This window comes from Brienomyrus brachyistius, chromosome 22, assembly GCF_023856365.1.
Source record: "Brienomyrus brachyistius isolate T26 chromosome 22, BBRACH_0.4, whole genome shotgun sequence".
Lineage (NCBI taxonomy): Eukaryota > Metazoa > Chordata > Actinopteri > Osteoglossiformes > Mormyridae > Brienomyrus > Brienomyrus brachyistius.
Genome location: NC_064554.1, coordinates 13,848,347 through 13,872,231, shown reverse-complemented (window position 1 = coordinate 13,872,231; position 23,885 = coordinate 13,848,347). Strand labels below are relative to the sequence as shown.

Below are 23,885 nucleotides of genomic sequence, written 5' to 3'. Positions count from 1 at the left end.
TCCTGTTCCACCAGACACAGAACAACGAACAGAGGGACTGGAAGAATCAGCAAAGGGGAGAAGCCAAAGGTGAGAGGAGATGAGGTAGCTCTGAGGCCAGATACTGGTGCAATACTGGTTTCCAACAAGATTTCCATCTATTATTATTATTATTATTATTATTATCATTGGAATCAGTCATTATCATTACGCTTAAACTGTCACTTGCTCTTAATTAGGGAAGATTGCATGGTTCTGGTTCTATGGGATTAAATTAATATTTTCAGTTTTAGCATGTTTCCTGGCTTAGTTTGTGTGTAGTGAAAATACTGGAAGGCTACATTATGTACAAGGCAAATTTACAGAAATTGTGTAGGACATCCAAATGATACAAAGCGAACACTAAACCCAAAGCACATTAGCAAGCTTTCCAGTTCCTTTTGGCCAGCTATCATTTTCACCACAACACAAAACACAAATGCTCTCATAAACAGATTCAAAGGACATTCCAAATTTCTTTGACCATACATGCATATTATCTAATTTAGCCTGCCGATAAATTCTCCAAGGGCTCAGTGAAGGGACATTTACTGTTAGCTCAAGGAGAAAATATTGTCAATTGCCAGGAGTGATAACCCAGACCCTATTAATAAACTCCAGCAATCAATTCACACCCTGCCGTGCTAAAACTTTGTAGTGATTGAACAATCAGTACAACCCAATGCGAATGCCTGAGACGAGTGCCATAAGAACACATGCAGATAGGTGAGCTGCTGTCCTACATGTGGCCCATAGTGCAAAACTGAGTGAATGACCTGCCATGGGCTGGCATCCCGGAGTGAATCTCAATACCAAGAACACAAACACCTCACTTGCGGTCTTGGCAAGACAGGTCTTGCTGACCTGCCTTCCAAGAATGAACTTGGGACTCAATGAGTCACTCAACTGGTCTCGTTCAGCGAGGAGGCAGGCGATATATCCTTGGCATCTGGGGTGAAGGAAAGGCCAATATCTGGGGTTTTTTTTGCTGTCCTCTGTACTTGTGTTTTTAGTATTGGGACTGGTGTCCCAATGCGAAATGGTGTAAAAAGTGAGGAGGGGATGCTTGTAAACTAGATGAGCGCACTCTTTCACCAGCTCTCTCGGGTCTTAAAACATGTTGCAGTCTGCATGGACCTCTGCTGATCACTTCAAAGCAGAATGAAGAGGATGTTGCATAGAAATATCCACACACATTTCCTTGTATATGATTTCCTATGCATTAGCAAAACATTTTAGGTACTGTTATCGCTGTTTTTAAGAAAACTTCTTAATGTTCATCGGATTAGATGAGAACTGCACCTTCATTGATGGATGGGGCGGCAGAGATTCTTAATTTGGGCACACCCATTGTTGCAGAACTGCCCTCTCAGCCTCTCTCTCTCATACAGCAAAAAGGACACAGACGCTGCGTGGATCTACCTCATTTCCTGCCCGGGAAGGAACTCCACATCTGTGCCAAAGTGAGGGTCTGCAGAGGATTTCAGGCCGACCGACTAGCCATGCTAGTTCGCTGCTGCAAGTAATCTGTTGCCTTCAATGCAGAATAAATCCATTGTTCTGTGTAGTATGGGTGTGTATATACATGATATTAGGTAAGTAAGTAAAATTTATTTATAAAGCACTTTTCACAGACACAAGTCACAAAGTGCTGTACGTAAAAATTAAAAATGAGCATAACAAAGGAAATATGAAAAAAGATGAGTAAGAAAAAGCATGTAAAATATATTAGAAAACCTGGCTCAGGCAGCATTTACTGAGCTCTATTCAAAGACCTTCTTAAAGTCCCAAGATGCATTTTAAAAGAGTCAACGGACTCAGAAAGCTAGTGGAAGAGTGTTTCAGAGTCTCGGTGCAGCTGACTGGAAAGCACGATCCGGGGGGGGGGGGCGACTAGAAGGTCTTGTTGACCAGACCTGTGGCCTGTACTGGCTTACTGGGGTAACTCGTCGGATTTAAGGTGCCACAGTCTAAATGGGCTTCATATTCGTTCGCCTACATTTTGCCCAGACTACCTTAAATCCGACCAGTTACCCCGATAAGCCAGCAGCCCCGCTTCGGAGTACAGGCCACCGAGAACCCGACTGGCTGTGTGACGATGGAGAAGATTAGCAATATACGTGGACTTAGGTGTCTGACCATGCAGCGCTCTAGGGTCAGAGGAGCATAAATGAGATCACCGGGGATTGCTTTCATAAAATGTGTATTATACTCACTATTACATAATGTGTTTGTATTAGATGAAGTGTGTGCAAAAGCTAATTTTAAGGTAGCAAACATGAAGTATTCATGGGTGTGTATTGGTTATAACAGTCATTGTATCACCATTCTTCTAGAATCCTACTGCAATAGATCATACTACTAGAGGTAATTTGTCTGAATAGACACATTTGTATAATGGATCAGTAATCTATAGATTAAAACCTAAATAATGCATTAAATGAACAATACGAAGGATTTGAAAAAGGGGAAAGTATATTTCATTCCCTGGTTTTGTTTGAGCTGCTCTTTCAGATGAACCTTAAAACGCTGCGTGGAGTACCTCTTTTTGCAGTTCAATGCTTTACTCCCACCTACTGGATACAAATGTAATGCACCGAAGTTTTCATTACACACAACAATCCTGTAACTGATCAATCTTAGTTTATCGTGTTTCCCCATAAGTCACTGTCTAATAAGCGTCGCGTTACACTCAAAGCATTCTGATTCTTGACAGTTGACTTGCTATTCTACAGTCTGAATCAGCGATATTTGCTCAAATTTTAACTGAGAAATGAGAGCAAAAGTCACGAGAATTTGACATGTTTGCAGGCAGAGAAACGTTTTTATTTTGCTATATTAAAGAACTATTTAAAAATATAATTAAATGCGTTGTTTTTTGTATTATAATATTGCCTTGTACTGTATAAATAACCCAGGTTTTCTGGATGGTGAAGGTGCGGGTACGGGAGTTACGTAACACAGGGGAACGAGCAAACTGGGAAGGACGCAAGGAAAACTGGGAAGGATGCAAGGAAAACTGGGAAGGGCCATGCAAAATCATAAGTATGCTCTTCATATTTACACTATATATAATACCAATTGTACCAGAAGGCTCAATTCACAATGTAGTGTTAACAATGAAAATGTACAACTTATACGGACCAGTAGCAAGGTTTGCGGAGGACGATGGGATTGAGGCGAGGTAAAAAAACAACTATATATATATATATATATATATATATATATATATATATATATATATATATATATATATATATATATATATATACATACACACAGACATGCATACAGGTACACCTATTATGGGGTAACTTATTTTCATCCTGTTACAGGTACGCTGAATGTTATTATGATGTCAAATTTCAGTGCTGCAGAATAGGTGGATAAGACTACGGTGTTTTCCAGCTGGGAAAACACGTTGCATCACCAACGACACCGGAAGTTGCAATTCGAAAATGAAAAAGAAATCAAAAAGATGATAATTATGCAATAAATATTGCTGCATACATGCAATAGGTGGATAAGACTACAGTGTTTCCCACCTGGGGAAACACGTTGCATCACCAACGACACCGGAAGTTGTAATTCGAAAACGAAATCGAAAAGAAAATGTACGGAGGTGTCCTGGTGGAAAAAAATATCTCGTTGTAATTCGTGCTCTCGAGTTAATAATTCGGAGCCATTTTCCATAGTGAATCAAAAGGTGTTTTATGTAACTGAAACGGCAAAAATCCAGCCCACTCTCACTGTTGTAACTGTTGCACAGAGTCGACAGAACGAAACCTGTGTCCAATCTGACGTCTTCGGCCACGTGATGTCGTAGCTCCGACTCCCTGCTTCCAGGAGCAGGTTGTTCCCAAGTCTCTTTATTATATCTCCATCCATCCATCCATTTTCCAAACCGCTTATCCTATTGGGTCGCGGGGGGTCCGGAGCCTATCCCGGAAGCAATGGGCACGAGGCTGGGAACAACCCAGGATGGGGGGCCAGCCCATCGCAGGGCACATTCACACACCATTCATGCATTCCTACGGGCAATTCAGCAAGTCCAATTAGCCTCAGCATGTTTTTGGACTGTGGGGGGAAACCGGAGGAAACCCCACGACGACATGGGGAGAACATGCAAACTCCACAATCTCCAGGCGGAGATTCGAACCCGGGTCCCAGAGGTGTGAGGCAACAGTGCTAACCACTGCACCATGCCCTTTATTATATCTCATCAATACTTAAATGTGTCTTTCGCATAAATTTCCATGTATTTAATGCAACATAGCATTACATTTTGTACTTAGTTTGCTGCACTTGTTGGCCGCCTTATCTTGTACATTGGAATTTTCGTGCTGCGTTTTCGCTTTTCAAACTAACAGTATAAGACTGACAGCAGTACAACATGAAGTGCCAATTAACAGCGACGAACTCTCTGGAGCCACATAATCGTTTGAAAGCGACAACATGGACCTACGAAAAGCTATTTACTTTACGTTTGTATTTTGTAGTCTGCAAAGCGTCTGTTTGGGATGCGGGTGGATTCGGCACCGATTCAGAGATGTCAACAGCGAATCATTGTCTCTGCTCAAGCGGATGGTAAGTTATCGCCGAGTGTATATGTATATGCATTTGCATATTTTATGAAGATTTAATGCAGATATCTCTGTAATTCACCATGTGAAAAGATGTGTACAGTTTATTGGATTGCTTGTTTTGCAGGGCGGAGATTATACTACAGACACAATGCCTGTCCCCTTCCCCAGCACAGCCTATCGGTTGGCCCTACTTAGTGAAAAGGTATGTTTATATATTTAAAAAAAAAACTTCATAAACCAAAGGAATTTGTATATGTTTTCATATTTGCGTCGTTATTAGAAACTCATGCGCTTCTTTATTTTCTTGACAGACGGATCGGAAAATTGCTTTCTTATCTCACACCATGGATAAAATAAGAGATCTTTTCAGTGACAATATGGAAACGGTCACATGGAACAAAACAGAGCTGGAACATTTCAAGGTTGTTCTTCACCGGCAGTCGCACGAACTGCACAGATGTGTAAGTTGCTTATATAGTTAATGACTACATTTAAAAAAATGTAAATCGAACTTTGTACACGTCCCCGAAATGTTACTGTGCTTACAGATTTATTTTTGTTTTCAGGTTTCGTCAAACTCTAAGCATGAGTGGAAACTGAAGACATACTTCAGGACGCTGCACAAGACTGTTTTAAAGGAAATGGTGAGATTATATTATGTTGAGTCGGGGGTCCCAGTGACCATTTACATGGCACTCATGCAGACTGTCCTGATTTCTGTCTTGGACATTTGGTTCCCAATGGCATATTCATTGTTGTGATGACTGAGTCCATCCATCTTGCTGTTGGTGGTTCTCTTCTTCTTTAGTTTTTGCTTTAACAATGCACTGGGTCAACACAATGTCCACGGTGGCACAGTTGCTAATTGAGTGGTTGAGGCCACTAACGCTTAATATTCTGCAGCTTTGGGTTCGGCCCATTTTTGGCCCAGCAGTGTGTGTAGTTTGGGTTATGGATAAAGAAAATGTTTTCCTCTCTTACAAGATGCAGTTGCACTTGAATTTCGCCCTTAAACTGTGTCCCTACTTTTATTCTCAGAAGCACAGTGCACAGTCTTGGGAACTCGTAAGAAAAGCAGTGGAACGTCACCTGGAACATCTAGACCTTCTTGCGTCTTCAATCAAAATGTGAGGAAAACCTCAGAGGACATCAAAGCAATTGCAAAGCGATCAAGATATAAACTGACGTATTCATGGATGATATAAAAGAATTTTATCTTGGTTATTTATTGTTATCCACAGCGATGTGCTGGACAAGCCGCTGGAAGAATTATTTATTTATTTATTTATTTATTTATTTATTTATTCATTCATTTATTTATTTATTCATTTATTTATTTATTTATTTATTTATTTATTTATTTATTTATTCATTTATTTATATGATGACGTACTGTTTATGTGATAATGCAGTTTGTTCATATGACAGCTTTTTACTTTTTGTATTTTAACATTTCCTGGAATAAATCATCTTTAACGATGCCTCATTTTTCAGTGAAATTTACTTAAATTCCTAATATTTTTTGTGACATTCCTAATGCATAGTAAAACACATTTATAAAGGTGTATATTTTGAAAAATAAGTAATAGATAACTTATCTTTCTGTTCAAATTAACAAAAAATATAGATGAAGGTAGGACATAGTAAATGATTATTAGATTTGCAGGCACAGTAGGAGAGACCAGTGTTGCTGAAAATGCCACATAGCCAAAGCACTGAAACAAGACCAAGAATGAACAAATGGTGTGATACTGAATTACTCCTTGGTTCCTTTTATGTTTATTACAGATGGTTGAAGAAATTGTACAATTTATTTTGCGTGTGCAATTTTGCCGCAATTGCCAGCAAAAGAACTGTCGATTAACAATCTGGCCTTCGCTGGTCACCACTGAACTAAGGTGATAGCAGTTTGTAGTTCGGGAGTCAAGTTCATATTCTGGGACAACTCCGCCTTCTTTTGATGATTTTGGTTCATTGCAATATTATTCAAGGTAAATAATACGTATCAAGGATGCATTATTTCCATATGACAGATGTTTGGAACAATGCGAGCCAGACCAGTGCAATAAGGATAAACAATACGAATATAACGTATTATATTCAAATTTATTATATTCGAAGTATTTATTTGGCAGATGAATGTATCCAAAGAAATTTACAATAAGGGAATGGAAACCCAGCCTCGTGGCAGGCAAGAATTGGCCCATTGAACCAGCCGATGAACTAATAATAATGATAATGATAACTCATTTCATATTTTGCCATATAGTCATCAACTCACACCATGTCCAAACATTCGAGGATCGCCTCTCGCCATTTCCAGAGCCACTTTCAATAATGAATCAGCAGGTTGTTTATGTATTTCAAAATATAGCGGTCAAACTCTTCAACCGCCAAAGAACCTCACGATATTCAGATTTCTTCTCACTGTTACTGTCACTGTACTATGGTATTTCCTGTAGTATTCACGGTATTACCAAGAAGCACGCATAATATAGTTCGCATACAAAAATGTTACGGCATTGTAAACACTGGACTCCGATCATTTCACTTGTAATGTATCTGGTGATGGAATCTGAGAATTTCACCTTAGCAACAGGGAGAAATCAGTAATTATGGGGTAGCATTTCTCCGCCATTTCAAATAAAGGCACAGTTTAATATGAACAGTTTTATTTCTGGTGAATGTGTTTTGATAAAAATGTTTCCTTCAGTTTTTGCCATGGAAACACTTATATTGGTAAATGGTTTCACTGCTTTGATGCATGTGGCTGATAAACTGCTAAAATGTTTTCTTCACTAAGCCAAAACAGACATATATTTCAGGTACGGTACACTGAATGTAATAATGAAGTCTAATTTCAGTGCTGCATTATTACAACACTATGGTAAACATTACGTAAAATACATTGTAATTCTATGTAGTAAACCGTGGTATATAGGTGGCCAATTTACAATGGTTTTTCCATTGTAGTAGTACTATTCTGCATTACTTTGATGATACAGTACTTTTTGAAATGGTCGGATATAGACTGATCAGCTAGCAACATATTCGACCACACAAGCGATATATTCATCTACCCATCCATTTTCCAAACCGCTTATCCTACTGGGTTGCGGGGGGTGCGGAGCCTATCCCAGAAGCACGAGGCAGAGAACAACCCAGGATAGGGGCCAGCCAATCGCAGGGCACACTCACACACCATTCACTCACGTATACATGCATCCATACCTACGGATAATTTAGCATGTTTTTAGACTGTGGGGGGACCCGGTGGAAACCCCACGACGACATGCGGAGAACATGCAAACTCCACACACGTGTAACCCAGGCGGAGACTCGAACCCGGGTCCCAGAGGCGTGAGGCAACAGTGCTAACCACTGCACCACCATGCCGCCCCAGCAATACATTCAAAGCACGTTAAATTGATTTTTCACCAAATATGACATAAATACGCAAAGTTCCAACTTTTAGGCTTGTGTATAGGTTTGGATTAGATGATAATTATGCAATAAATATTGCTGCGTACATGCAATAGGTGGATAAGACTACAGTGTTTCCCACCTGGGGAAACACGTTGCATCACCAACGACACCGGAAGGTTTTGTTTGAGCTGCTCTTTCAGATGAACCTTAAAACGCTGCGTGGTGTACCTCTTTTTGCAGTTCAATGCTTTACTCCCACCTACTGGATACAAATGTAATGCACCGAAGTTTTCATTACACACAACAATCCTGTAACTGATCAATCTTAGTTTATCGTGTTTCCCCATAAGTCACTGTCTAATAAGCGTCGCGTTACACTCAAAGCATTCTGATTCTTGACAGTTGACTTGCTATTCTACAGTCTGAATCAGCGATATTTGCTCAAATTTTAACTGAGAAATGAGAGCAAAAGTCACGAGAATTTGACGGTCTTTAACATGTTTGCAGGCAGAGAAACGTTTTTATTCTGCTATATTAAAGAACTATTTAAAAATATAATTAAATGCGTTTTTTTTTGTATTATAATATTGCCTTGTACTGTATAAATAACCCAGGTTTTCTGGATGGTGAAGGTGCGGGTACGGGAGTTACGTAACACAGGGGAACGAGCAAACTGGGAAGGACGCAAGGAAAACTGGGAAGGATGCAAGGAAAACTGGGAAGGGCCATGCAAAATCATAAGTATGCTCTTCATATTTACACTATATATAATACCAATTGTACCAGAAGGCTCAATTCACAATGTAGTGTTAACAATGAAAATGTACAACTTATACGGACCAGTAGCAAGGTTTGCGGAGGACGATGGGATTGAGGCGAGGTAAAAAAACAACTCTATATATATACTGAACAAAAATATAAACGCAACACTCTTGTTTCTGCTCCCATTTTTCATGAGATGGACTTAAAGATCTACAATTCATTCCAGATACACAATATTACCATTTCTCTCAAACATTTCTCACAAATCAGTCTAAATGTGTGATAGTGAGCACTTCTGCTTTGCTGAGATAATCCATCCCACCTCACAGGTGTGCCACATCAAGATGCTGATCTGACATCATGGGTAGTGCACAGGTGTACCTTATACTGCCCACAATAAAAGGCCACCCTGGAATGTGCAGTTTTTTGCTTTATTGGGGGTCTGGGGACTCAGAACCGGTCAGTATCTGGTGTGACCACCATTTGCCTCATGCAATGCAACACATCTTCTTCGCATAGAGTTTATCAGATTGTCAATTGTGGCCTGTGGAATGTTGGTCCACTCCTCTTCAATGGCTGTGCGAAGTTGTTGGATATTAGTGGGAACTGGTACACGCTGTCGTATACGCCGGTCAAGCACATCCCAAACATGCTCAACGGGTGACATGTCCGGTGAGTATGCTGGCTATGCAAGAACTGGGACATTTTCAGCTTCCAAGAACTGTGTACAGATCCTTGCAACATGGGGCCGTGCATTATCTGTCTGAGTGGCTGGTCTCAGACGATCTTGGAGGTGAACCTGCTGGATGTGGAGGTCCTGGGCTGGTGTGGTTACACGTGGTCTGCGGTTGTGAGGCCGGTTGGATGTACTGCCATATTCTCTGAAACGCCTTTGGAGACGGCTTATGGTTGAGAAATGAACATTCAATGCACGAGCAACAGATCTGGTTGACATTCCTGCTGTCCGCATGCCAATTGCACGCTCCCTCAATGCTTGTGGCATCTGTGGCATTTTGCTGTGAGACAAAACTGCACATTCCAGGGTGGCCTTTTATTGTGGGCAGTATAAGGTACACCTGTGCACTACCCATGATGTCAGATCAGCATCTTGATGTGGCACACCTGTGAGGTGGGATGGATTATCTCAGCAAAGCAGAAGTGCTCACTATCACACATTTAGACTGATTTGTGAGAAATGTTTGAGAGAAATGGTAATATTGTGTATCTGGAATGAATTGTAGATCTTTAAGTCCATCTCATGAAAAATGGGAGCAAAAACAAAAGTGTTGCGTTTATATTTTTGTTCAGTGTATATATATATATATATATATATATATATATATATATATATATATATATATATATATATATATATATACACACAGACATGCATACAGGTACACCTATTATGGGGTAACTTATTTTCATCCTGTTACAGGTACGCTGAATGTTATTATGATGTCAAATTTCAGTGCTGCAGAATAGGTGGATAAGACTACGGTGTTTTCCAGCTGGGAAAACACGTTGCATCACCAACGACACCGGAAGTTGCAATTCGAAAATGAAAAAGAAATCAAAAAGATGATAATTATGCAATAAATATTGCTGCATACATGCAATAGGTGGATAAGACTACAGTGTTTCCCACCTGGGGAAACACGTTGCATCACCAACGACACCGGAAGTTGTAATTCGAAAACGAAATCGAAAAGAAAATGTACGGAGGTGTCCTGGTGGAAAAAAATATCTCGTTGTAATTCGTGCTCTCGAGTTAATAATTCGGAGCCATTTTCCATAGTGAATCAAAAGGTGTTTTATGTAACTGAAACGGCAAAAATCCAGCCCACTCTCACTGTTGTAACTGTTGCACAGAGTCGACAGAACGAAACCTGTGTCCAATCTGACGTCTTCGGCCACGTGATGTCGTAGCTCCGACTCCCTGCTTCCAGGAGCAGGTTGTTCCCAAGTCTCTTTATTATATCTCCATCCATCCATCCATTTTCCAAACCGCTTATCCTATTGGGTCGCGGGGGGTCCGGAGCCTATCCCGGAAGCAATGGGCACGAGGCTGGGAACAACCCAGGATGGGGGGCCAGCCCATCGCAGGGCACATTCACACACCATTCATGCATTCCTACGGGCAATTCAGCAAGTCCAATTAGCCTCAACATGTTTTTGGACTGTGGGGGGAAACCGGAGGAAACCCCACGACGACATGGGGAGAACATGCAAACTCCACAATCTCCAGGCGGAGATTCGAACCCGGGTCCCAGAGGTGTGAGGCAACAGTGCTAACCACTGCACCATGCCCTTTATTATATCTCATCAATACTTAAATGTGTCTTTCGCATAAATTTCCATGTATTTAATGCAACATAGCATTACATTTTGTACTTAGTTTGCTGCACTTGTTGGCCGCCTTATCTTGTACATTGGAATTTTCGTGCTGCGTTTTCGCTTTTCAAACTAACAGTATAAGACTGACAGCAGTACAACATGAAGTGCCAATTAACAGCGACGAACTCTCTGGAGCCACATAATCGTTTGAAAGCGACAACATGGACCTACGAAAAGCTATTTACTTTACGTTTGTATTTTGTAGTCTGCAAAGCGTCTGTTTGGGATGCGGGTGGATTCGGCACCGATTCAGAGATGTCAACAGCGAATCATTGTCTCTGCTCAAGCGGATGGTAAGTTATCGCCGAGTGTATATGTATATGCATTTGTATATTTTATGAAGATTTAATGCAGATATCTCTGTAATTCACCATGTGAAAAGATGTGTACAGTTTATTGGATTGCTTGTTTTGCAGGGCGGAGATTATACTACAGACACAATGCCTGTCCCCTTCCCCAGCACAGCCTATCGGTTGGCCCTACTTAGTGAAAAGGTATGTTTATATATTTAAAAAAAAAACTTCATAAACCAAAGGAATTTGTATATGTTTTCATATTTGCGTCGTTATTAGAAACTCATGCGCTTCTTTATTTTCTTGACAGACGGATCGGAAAATTGCTTTCTTATCTCACACCATGGATAAAATAAGAGATCTTTTCAGTGACAATATGGAAACGGTCACATGGAACAAAACAGAGCTGGAACATTTCAAGGTTGTTCTTCACCGGCAGTCGCACGAACTGCACAGATGTGTAAGTTGCTTATATAGTTAATGACTACATTTAAAAAAATGTAAATCGAACTTTGTACACGTCCCCGAAATGTTACTGTGCTTACAGATTTATTTTTGTTTTCAGGTTTCGTCAAACTCTAAGCATGAGTGGAAACTGAAGACATACTTCAGGACGCTGCACAAGACTGTTTTAAAGGAAATGGTGAGATTATATTATGTTGAGTCGGGGGTCCCAGTGACCATTTACATGGCACTCATGCAGACTGTCCTGATTTCTGTCTTGGACATTTGGTTCCCAATGGCATATTCATTGTTGTGATGACTGAGTCCATCCATCTTGCTGTTGGTGGTTCTCTTCTTCTTTAGTTTTTGCTTTAACAATGCACTGGGTCAACACAATGTCCACGGTGGCACAGTTGCTAATTGAGTGGTTGAGGCCACTAACGCTTAATATTCTGCAGCTTTGGGTTCGGCCCATTTTTGGCCCAGCAGTGTGTGTAGTTTGGGTTATGGATAAAGAAAATGTTTTCCTCTCTTACAAGATGCAGTTGCACTTGAATTTCGCCCTTAAACTGTGTCCCTACTTTTATTCTCAGAAGCACAGTGCACAGTCTTGGGAACTCGTAAGAAAAGCAGTGGAACGTCACCTGGAACATCTAGACCTTCTTGCGTCTTCAATCAAAATGTGAGGAAAACCTCAGAGGACATCAAAGCAATTGCAAAGCGATCAAGATATAAACTGACGTATTCATGGATGATATAAAAGAATTTTATCTTGGTTATTTATTGTTATCCACAGCGATGTGCTGGACAAGCCGCTGGAAGAATGATTTATTTATTTATTTATTTATTTATTCATTCATTTATTTATTCATTCATTTATTTATTTATTCATTTATTTATTTATTCATTTATTTATATGATGACGTACTGTTTATGTGATAATGCAGTTTGTTCATATGACAGCTTTTTACTTTTTGTATTTTAACATTTCCTGGAATAAATCATCTTTAACGATGCCTCATTTTTCAGTGAAATTTACTTAAATTCCTAATATTTTTTGTGACATTCCTAATGCATAGTAAAACACATTTATAAAGGTGTATATTTTGAAAAATAAGTAATAGATAACTTATCTTTCTGTTCAAATTAACAAAAAATATAGATGAAGGTAGGACATAGTAAATGATTATTAGATTTGCAGGCACAGTAGGAGAGACCAGTGTTGCTGAAAATGCCACATAGCCAAAGCACTGAAACAAGACCAAGAATGAACAAATGGTGTGATACTGAATTACTCCTTGGTTCCTTTTATGTTTATTACAGATGGTTGAAGAAATTGTACAATTTATTTTGCGTGTGCAATTTTGCCGCAATTGCCAGCAAAAGAACTGTCGATTAACAATCTGGCCTTCGCTGGTCACCACTGAACTAAGGTGATAGCAGTTTGTAGTTCGGGAGTCAAGTTCATATTCTGGGACAACTCCGCCTTCTTTTGATGATTTTGGTTCATTGCAATATTATTCAAGGTAAATAATACGTATCAAGGATGCATTATTTCCATATGACAGATGTTTGGAACAATGCGAGCCAGACCAGTGCAATAAGGATAAACAATACGAATATAACGTATTATATTCAAATTTATTATATTCGAAGTATTTATTTGGCAGATGAATGTATCCAAAGAAATTTACAATAAGGGAATGGAAACCCAGCCTCGTGGCAGGCAAGAATTGGCCCATTGAACCAGCCGATGAACTAATAATAATGATAATGATAACTCATTTCATATTTTGCCATATAGTCATCAACTCACACCATGTCCAAACATTCGAGGATCGCCTCTCGCCATTTCCAGAGCCACTTTCAATAATGAATCAGCAGGTTGTTTATGTATTTCAAAATATAGCGGTCAAACTCTTCAACCGCCAAAGAACCTCACGATATTCAGATTTCTTCTCACTGTTACTGTCACTGTACTATGGTATTTCCTGTAGTATTCACGGTATTACCAAGAAGCACGCATAATATAGTTCGCATACAAAAATGTTACGGCATTGTAAACACTGGACTCCGATCATTTCACTTGTAATGTATCTGGTGATGGAATCTGAGAATTTCACCTTAGCAACAGGGAGAAATCAGTAATTATGGGGTAGCATTTCTCCGCCATTTCAAATAAAGGCACAGTTTAATATGAACAGTTTTATTTCTGGTGAATGTGTTTTGATAAAAATGTTTCCTTCAGTTTTTGCCATGGAAACACTTATATTGGTAAATGGTTTCACTGCTTTGATGCATGTGGCTGATAAACTGCTAAAATGTTTTCTTCACTAAGCCAAAACAGACATATATTTCAGGTACGGTACACTGAATGTAATAATGAAGTCTAATTTCAGTGCTGCATTATTACAACACTATGGTAAACATTACGTAAAATACATTGTAATTCTATGTAGTAAACCGTGGTATATAGGTGGCCAATTTACAATGGTTTTTCCATTGTAGTAGTACTATTCTGCATTACTTTGATGATACAGTACTTTTTGAAATGGTCGGATATAGACTGATCAGCTAGCAACATATTCGACCACACAAGCGATATATTCATCTACCCATCCATTTTCCAAACCGCTTATCCTACTGGGTTGCGGGGGGTGCGGAGCCTATCCCAGAAGCACGAGGCAGAGAACAACCCAGGATAGGGGCCAGCCAATCGCAGGGCACACTCACACACCATTCACTCACGTATACATGCATCCATACCTACGGATAATTTAGCATGTTTTTAGACTGTGGGGGGACCCGGTGGAAACCCCACGACGACATGCGGAGAACATGCAAACTCCACACACGTGTAACCCAGGCGGAGACTCGAACCCGGGTCCCAGAGGCGTGAGGCAACAGTGCTAACCACTGCACCACCATGCCGCCCCAGCAATACATTCAAAGCACGTTAAATTGATTTTTCACCAAATATGACATAAATACGCAAAGTTCCAACTTTTAGGCTTGTGTATAGGTTTGGATTAGATGATAATTATGCAATAAATATTGCTGCGTACATGCAATAGGTGGATAAGACTACAGTGTTTCCCACCTGGGGAAACACGTTGCATCACCAACGACACCGGAAGGTTTTGTTTGAGCTGCTCTTTCAGATGAACCTTAAAACGCTGCGTGGAGTACCTCTTTTTGCAGTTCAATGCTTTACTCCCACCTACTGGATACAAATGTAATGCACCGAAGTTTTCATTACACACAACAATCCTGTAACTGATCAATCTTAGTTTATCGTGTTTCCCCATAAGTCACTGTCTAATAAGCGTCGCGTTGCACTCAAAGCATTCTGATTCTTGACAGTTGACTTGCTATTCTACAGTCTGAATCAGCGATATTTGCTCAAATTTTAACTGAGAAATGAGAGCAAAAGTCACGAGAATTTGACGGTCTTTAACATGTTTGCAGGCAGAGAAACGTTTTTATTCTGCTATATTAAAGAACTATTTAAAAATATAATTAAATGCGTTTTTTTTTGTATTATAATATTGCCTTGTACTGTATAAATAACCCAGGTTTTCTGGATGGTGAAGGTGCGGGTACGGGAGTTACGTAACACAGGGGAACGAGCAAACTGGGAAGGACGCAAGGAAAACTGGGAAGGATGCAAGGAAAACTGGGAAGGGCCATGCAAAATCATAAGTATGCTCTTCATATTTACACTATATATAATACCAATTGTACCAGAAGGCTCAATTCACAATGTAGTGTTAACAATGAAAATGTACAACTTATACGGACCAGTAGCAAGGTTTGCGGAGGACGATGGGATTGAGGCGAGGTAAAAAAACAACTCTATATATATACTGAACAAAAATATAAACGCAACACTCTTGTTTCTGCTCCCATTTTTCATGAGATGGACTTAAAGATCTACAATTCATTCCAGATACACAATATTACCATTTCTCTCAAACATTTCTCACAAATCAGTCTAAATGTGTGATAGTGAGCACTTCTGCTTTGCTGAGATAATCCATCCCACCTCACAGGTGTGCCACATCAAGATGCTGATCTGACATCATGGGTAGTGCACAGGTGTACCTTATACTGCCCACAATAAAAGGCCACCCTGGAATGTGCAGTTTTTTGCTTTATTGGGGGTCTGGGGACTCAGAACCGGTCAGTATCTGGTGTGACCACCATTTGCCTCATGCAATGCAACACATCTTCTTCGCATAGAGTTTATCAGATTGTCAATTGTGGCCTGTGGAATGTTGGTCCACTCCTCTTCAATGGCTGTGCGAAGTTGTTGGATATTAGTGGGAACTGGTACACGCTGTCGTATACGCCGGTCAAGCACATCCCAAACATGCTCAACGGGTGACATGTCCGGTGAGTATGCTGGCTATGCAAGAACTGGGACATTTTCAGCTTCCAAGAACTGTGTACAGATCCTTGCAACATGGGGCCGTGCATTATCTGTCTGAGTGGCTGGTCTCAGACGATCTTGGAGGTGAACCTGCTGGATGTGGAGGTCCTGGGCTGGTGTGGTTACACATGGTCTGCGGTTGTGAGGCCGGTTGGATGTACTGCCATATTCTCTGAAACGCCTTTGGAGACGGCTTATGGTTGAGAAATGAACATTCAATGCACGAGCAACAGATCTGGTTGACATTCCTGCTGTCCGCATGCCAATTGCACGCTCCCTCAATGCTTGTGGCATCTGTGGCATTTTGCTGTGAGACAAAACTGCACATTCCAGGGTGGCCTTTTATTGTGGGCAGTATAAGGTACACCTGTGCACTACCCATGATGTCAGATCAGCATCTTGATGTGGCACACCTGTGAGGTGGGATGGATTATCTCAGCAAAGCAGAAGTGCTCACTATCACACATTTAGACTGATTTGTGAGAAATGTTTGAGAGAAATGGTAATATTGTGTATCTGGAATGAATTGTAGATCTTTAAGTCCATCTCATGAAAAATGGGAGCAAAAACAAAAGTGTTGCGTTTATATTTTTGTTCAGTGTATATATATATATATATATATATATATATATATATATATATATATATATATATATATATATATATATATATACACAGACATGCATACAGGTACACCTATTATGGGGTAACTTATTTTCATCCTGTTACAGGTACGCTGAATGTTATTATGATGTCAAATTTCAGTGCTGCAGAATAGGTGGATAAGACTACGGTGTTTTCCAGCTGGGAAAACACGTTGCATCACCAACGACACCGGAAGTTGCAATTCGAAAATGAAAAAGAAATCAAAAAGATGATAATTATGCAATAAATATTGCTGCATACATGCAATAGGTGGATAAGACTACAGTGTTTCCCACCTGGGGAAACACGTTGCATCACCAACGACACCGGAAGTTGTAATTCGAAAACGAAATCGAAAAGAAAATGTACGGAGGTGTCCTGGTGGAAAAAAATATCTCGTTGTAATTCGTGCTCTCGAGTTAATAATTCGGAGCCATTTTCCATAGTGAATCAAAAGGTGTTTTATGTAACTGAAACGGCAAAAATCCAGCCCACTCTCACTGTTGTAACTGTTGCACAGAGTCGACAGAACGAAACCTGTGTCCAATCTGACGTCTTCGGCCACGTGATGTCGTAGCTCCGACTCCCTGCTTCCAGGAGCAGGTTGTTCCCAAGTCTCTTTATTATATCTCCATCCACCCATCCATTTTCCAAACCGCTTATCCTATTGGGTCGCGGGGGGTCCGGAGCCTATCCCGGAAGCAATGGGCACGAGGCTGGGAACAACCCAGGATGGGGGGCCAGCCCATCGCAGGGCACATTCACACACCATTCATGCATTCCTACGGGCAATTCAGCAAGTCCAATTAGCCTCAACATGTTTTTGGACTGTGGGGGGAAACCGGAGGAAACCCCACGACGACATGGGGAGAACATGCAAACTCCACAATCTCCAGGCGGAGATTCGAACCCGGGTCCCAGAGGTGTGAGGCAACAGTGCTAACCACTGCACCATGCCCTTTATTATATCTCATCAATACTTAAATGTGTCTTTCGCATAAATTTCCATGTATTTAATGCAACATAGCATTACATTTTGTACTTAGTTTGCTGCACTTGTTGGCCGCCTTATCTTGTACATTGGAATTTTCGTGCTGCGTTTTCGCTTTTCAAACTAACAGTATAAGACTGACAGCAGTACAACATGAAGTGCCAATTAACAGCGACGAACTCTCTGGAGCCACATAATCGTTTGAAAGCGACAACATGGACCTACGAAAAGCTATTTACTTTACGTTTGTATTTTGTAGTCTGCAAAGCGTCTGTTTGGGATGCGGGTGGATTCGGCACCGATTCAGAGATGTCAACAGCGAATCATTGTCTCTGCTCAAGCGGATGGTAAGTTATCGCCGAGTGTATATGTATATGCATTTGTATATTTTATGAAGATTTAATGCAGATATCTCTGTAATTCACCATGTGAAAAGATGTGTACAGTTTATTGGATTGCTTGTTTTGCAGGGCGGAGATTATACTACAGACACAATGCCTGTCCCCTTCCCCAGCACAGCCTATCGGTTGGCCCTACTTAGTGAAAAGGTATGTTTATATATTTAAAAAAAAAACTTCATAAACCAAAGGAATTTGTATATGTTTTCATATTTGCGTCGTTATTAGAAACTCATGCGCTTCTTTATTTTCTTGACAGACGGATCGGAAAATTGCTTTCTTATCTCACACCATGGATAAAATAAGAGATCTTTTCAGTGACAATATGGAAACGGTCACATGGAACAAAACAGAGCTGGAACATTTCAAGGTTGTTCTTCACCGGCAGTCGCACGAACTGCACAGATGTGTAAGTTGCTTATATAGTTAATGACTACATTTAAAAAAATGTAAATCGAACTTTGTACACGTCCCCGAAATGTTACTGTGCTTACAGATTTATTTTTGTTTTCAGGTTTCGTCAAACTCTAAGCATGAGTGGAAACTGAAGACATACTTCAGGACGCTGCACAAGACTGTTTTAAAGGAAATGGTGAGATTATATTATGTTGAGTCGGGGGTCCCAGTGACCATTTACATGGCACTCATGCAGACTGTCCTGATTTCTGTCTTGGACATTTGGTTCCCAATGGCATATTCATTGTTGTGATGACTGAGTCCATCCATCTTGCTGTTGGTGGTTCTCTTCTTCTTTAGTTTTTGCTTTAACAATGCACTGGGTCAACACAATGTCCACGGTGGCACAGTTGCTAATTGAGTGGTTGAGGCCACTAACGCTTAATATTCTGCAGCTTTGGGTTCGGCCCATTTTTGGCCCAGCAGTGTGTGTAGTTTGGGTTATGGATAAAGAAAATGTTTTCCTCTCTTACAAGATGCAGTTGCACTTGAATTTCGCCCTTAAACTGTATCCCTACTTTCATTTTCAGAAGCACAGCGCACAGTCTTGGGAACTCGTAAGAAAAGCAGTGGAACGTCACCTGGAACATCTAGACCTTCTTGCTTCTTCAATCAAAATGTGAGGAAAACCTCAGGGGACATCAAAGCAATTGCAAAGCGATCAAGATATAAACTGACGTATTCATGGATGATATAAAAGAATTTTATCTTGGTTATTGATTGTTATCCACAGCGATGTGCTGGACAAGCCGCTGGAAGATTTATTTATTTATTTATTTATTCATTCATTCATTTATTTATTTATTCATTTATTTATATGATGACGTACTGTTTATGTGATAATGCAGTTTGTTCATATGACAGCTTTTTACTTTTTGTATTTTAACATTTACTGGAATAAATCATCTTTAATGATGCCTCATTTTTCAGTGAAATTTACTTAAATTCCTAATATTTTTTGTGACATTCCTAATGCATAGTAAAACACATTTATAAAGGTGTATATTTTGAAAAATAAGTAATAGATAACTTATCTTTCTGTTCAAATTAACAAAAAATATAGATGAAGGTAGGACATAGTAAATGATTATTAGATTTGCAGGCACAGTAGGAGAGACCAGTGTTGCTGAAAATGCCACATAGCCAAAGCACTGAAACAAGACCAAGAATGAACAAATGGTGTGATACTGAATTACTCCTTGGTTCCTTTTATGTTTATTACAGACGGTTGAAGATATTGTATATATGTATTTTTTGCGTGTCCGATTTTGCAACGACTGCCAGCAAAAGAACTGTCAGTTAACAATCTGGCTTTCCCTGGTCACCACTGACATAAGGTGATAGCAGTTCAAGAGTCTAGTTTATATTCTGGGACAAATACATCCTCTCGATTTTTGTTCACTGCAATTTTATTCAACATAACCAATAAAATGCTGCGATGGTCATGAAAGAGCAAAAAATGTTTTGACTGTGCCCAATTGAGAAATGCATGCACAAATAAATATAACAATAATATACAATTATACTCGATTAATGAAGAACCAACTCTTAATGTATTAACCACAAACTTTGGTCATAGTTACAAGCAAATTATTGATTACGTTTCAGTTTTCTATCATTTTGTTAACCATCTCTATAGTGTACAAAATCATTATCTACATAATAGATATTGGTAATAATAATTCTAATAAATCAATTAGTAGATTTTCTGAAGTAAAACAAAGACAATACTTATGTAATAGTTTCGTTCGTACATCATTATTGAATTGTAGCTGATCATTTATTTGAAGAACTTACAACAGATTTAATCAATAATGACAATGAGAATTATCCATAGAACTAGGGGTAGATTTATGAGGTAGCCATGCCCCCCCCCCTTGTAAGTAGGTCCTTGTAAGTAGGTCCCCAATTACTGCCCCTTGACAAAACATATGACAACAAAATATAGAGCATCTAATTGGGCAGCATTTTGGGGCAGTGGTTAGCATTGTTGTCTCACACTCCTGAGACCCGGGTTCAAGTCTCCATCATGGTTCAGTGTGTGGAGTTTGCATGTTCTCCTTGTGTTGTCTTGTGGTTTCCTCCACACACTCCAGCTTCCCCCTTTGACAGGCTGGTGCCTCATCCTGGGTTGTTCCCTGCTTTGTGCCTGTAGTCTCCAGGATACAGCTTGTACCCCCGAAGAAGACAAGCATGCACAGAAAATGGATGGATAGTTGGGTGGATGGATGGATGGATGGATGGATGGATGGGTGGGTGGATGGATGGATGGATGGGTGTATAGATGGATGGATGGATTGATGGATGGATGGACGGGTGGATGGATGGATGGATCGATGGATGGACGGGTGGATGGATGGATGGATGGATGAATGGATCGATGGATGGATGGATGGACGAGTGGGTGGATAGATGGATGGATGGATGGATGGACGGGTGGGTGGATGGATGGATGGATGGATGATGGAGGGATGGACGAATGGATGGGGCATTTTATTGTACTTGAGCTGCCCAGCCCATCATTAAGTCAATCCCGGTGTCCAACTCTATCTCCAAATGATTAATGGATAATGCTCATGTTTGGGAAACTCACCTCAGTTTGCAGAACTGCCCCACATGTTGTGGCAGAATATACCAAGAGGGACGCCCTAAACAGAACACTTATTTACAGAAAAAGATGGTAATATCTACACAAGGGAAAGAAATTTAAATATAAGTACTAATCGAGAACAAACTATGAAATAACTCTTTAAATACAATAAGTACTGCAAATTATTGCATAGCTGCATAGAAAGCAGATGTTGCCCATTTATAATATTGCACATTTAGAATATTGCACATCTTATCCTGTTGCAGATAGGATATTGCACATTCATCCTATTTCACAGATAATGATTTTAATTGCAGTGATGATTTTAATTTTTAATTGCAGTACATTATAAAGAGATAGTTAACAAAATGTTATAACACTGAGACATAATCGATAATTTGCATGTAACTTAGACCAGTGAAGTGAGGTAGTGTAGGTTTATTATTTTACATGTTCATCTGTTTTGTTTTGCCATCAGTCTGACTGTAGATAATTCCCTCTGCTCTTCTCCGACAGCCCTGTGCGTATATAGAGTCCATGGAAGGGAGTTTTATCCCTATGATCCTCTCTGCAGTCTTCGTGACTCTTTGCAGAGCCTTCCTCTCGGCCTGTGTGGTGTTCCTGTACCAGACAGTGATGCCTGCGGTGAGGATGCTCTCTATCAGTCCTCTGTAGGCCTGAGTGAGAGGGTGATGGTTCAGGCCGGCTTTCCTGAGCAGCCTAATGAAATAAGGCCTTTGCTGGGCTTTTTTCACTGTGGCTGTGGTGTTAGGAGTCCAGCTCAGGTCTGATGTAACCTGCAGTCCCAGGAATCTGTGGCTGTCGGCCCTCTCCACCTCAGTCCCTTCGATGATAAGAGGCTGTGGAGGGGGAGGGTTCTTCCTGAAGTCCAGTATTATTTCTTTGGTCTTGTCTATATTGAGGACGAGGTCATTCTCCTCTCCATAGACAAGAATGTTATGTACCAGGGTCCTGTACCCCAACTGGTCCCCCCCCCCCCCTTGATGAGCCCCAGGATAGTGGTGTCATCAGCGTATTTAATGACGACAGAGTTGCCCTGGGTGGAGACACAGTCATAGGTGTACAGGGTGAAGAGTTTTGGACTGAGGCAGCCCCCCCTGTGGGGATCCAGTGCTGACTGTAAGCTCAGCAGACACGCGTCCTCCCATTCTCACCACCTGTGGTCTATCTGTCAGGAAGTTCAGAATCCAATTACAGGTGGGAGTTGGGACGCCGAGGTCTGTCAGCTTCTCCATCAGCTTGCCCAGGCGGATGGTGTTGAAAGCAGATCTGTAGTCCAGGAAGAGCATCCTGACATACGTTCTGACATACGTTCTGCTACATTCCAGGTATTACAGAGTATGGTGCACGGCTATTGCTATTGCATCATCCACTACAAAACAAACAACTCCCCCCCCCCCCAACACACACATGCAAGTGGACCCTTTCTGGATAAGACTGGCCACAGCTTTTATCAAGATTTACAGCTCATACACAAAACCTGATAAACCTTTTTCAGGAACAGTGTGTTTTTATTCATTTATTATTTTGTGTGTATATATCATTTTACCATATAATATTCACACCTGCAAGTAAAAACCAGCAAGTTAAACTGTAACGCTGCCCAAGACCTTCTTTCATTTGTATGTTTCATGCAAGGTTTCATTTACTTGACAATCATAAATCACACTACGATCTGAAAACACTGCAGGATGTTTAGCGTTGTCAAAGAAATTTACCAACACATAATATTAACTTGTTAAAATGCTGTGAGAAATGTAAATAAATCACAACATTCTTGTTTGGTATCCATAGTTTTGGTCCTGAATAAGCAAGAATGGGATGCTAGTTTTTAGATTTAAATTGACATGTGAAAACCGATAAGTTTATTTTGAATAAAATGCTTTGTTTACATTTGGTTATACAGTTTTAAATAAATAATGTACCCCACCACCCCGAAAGCATTCCTTCTTCAGCCTTTTTTTAAATTAAACTATGTAGATTAGATTTTGCTTCAAATAAATCCAGTGGAAGGTCAGTCAGGAAAGTCAAGATCTCACAAAATTAAGTCGATCATTTAACATGCTTTATTTCAGCATTCAAATAATTAAAAACATCTCAAATTATTATACATATACAAAATAGGCACAGATAACCCTTTATCCCACCCACCCCCAAGAAAGTGTGTCTGTTTCTCTCATTTTAAAATTCAAATTTCTCTTGCTTCTTAAAATCTTTGCAGAAAGGCAAGACAAGAAGGACGACGATGACGTCTCGCTAAAAGCAAAAGGGGCAACAAAAATGTGGCAAGATGGGGGCCCGAATTTTTTTAAAAACAAATCCACCTGCTTAATCTACACCAGACAAGAATGTATGCTTCGTGTTTACGGAAAAAAAAAAACATCTGTAGAGCTGAAACCGACACTTCGCAAGGAAAACAAACATCT

The 23,885-nt window shown here is 40.2% G+C and overlaps 1 protein-coding gene across 16 annotated transcripts; it reads left to right on the top strand.

Moving 5' to 3' along the window:
• The first annotated feature begins 14 nt into the window (after positions 1–14).
• On the top strand, positions 15–19,601 carry ifnphi1 (interferon phi 1). Of its 16 annotated transcripts, XM_048990483.1 has the most exons (7): positions 15–69; positions 1,410–1,481; positions 18,254–18,341; positions 18,465–18,542; positions 18,652–18,801; positions 18,907–18,984; positions 19,379–19,601. In XM_048990483.1, the coding sequence occupies exons 3-7, from the start codon at positions 18,339–18,341 to the stop codon at positions 19,469–19,471; spliced, it is 402 nt and encodes a 133-aa protein (XP_048846440.1). In that variant the 5' UTR covers positions 15–69; positions 1,410–1,481; positions 18,254–18,338; the 3' UTR covers positions 19,472–19,601. The 16 variants fall into 16 exon arrangements, with proteins under 16 accessions (XP_048846440.1, XP_048846432.1, XP_048846435.1 ...); XM_048990475.1 differs by lacking the exons at positions 15–69; positions 1,410–1,481; positions 18,254–18,341 and adding exons at positions 3,101–3,202; positions 4,518–4,605; XM_048990478.1 differs by lacking the exons at positions 15–69; positions 1,410–1,481; positions 18,254–18,341; positions 18,465–18,542 and adding exons at positions 3,101–3,202; positions 4,518–4,605; positions 11,606–11,683.
• Positions 19,602–23,885: the final 4,284 nt, after the last annotated feature.

Coding starts and splice junctions, on each gene's coding strand:
- ifnphi1 (XM_048990475.1), top strand. CDS start 3,138: ATGAAAATGTACAACTTATACGGACCAGTAGCAAGGTTTGCGGAGGAC. Junction 18,543..18,651: donor TGGCCCTACTTAGTGAAAAG/GTATGTTTATAT, acceptor TTTTCTTGACAG/ACGGATCGGAAAATTGCTTT. Junction 18,802..18,906: donor CGCACGAACTGCACAGATGT/GTAAGTTGCTTA, acceptor TTTTGTTTTCAG/GTTTCGTCAAACTCTAAGCA.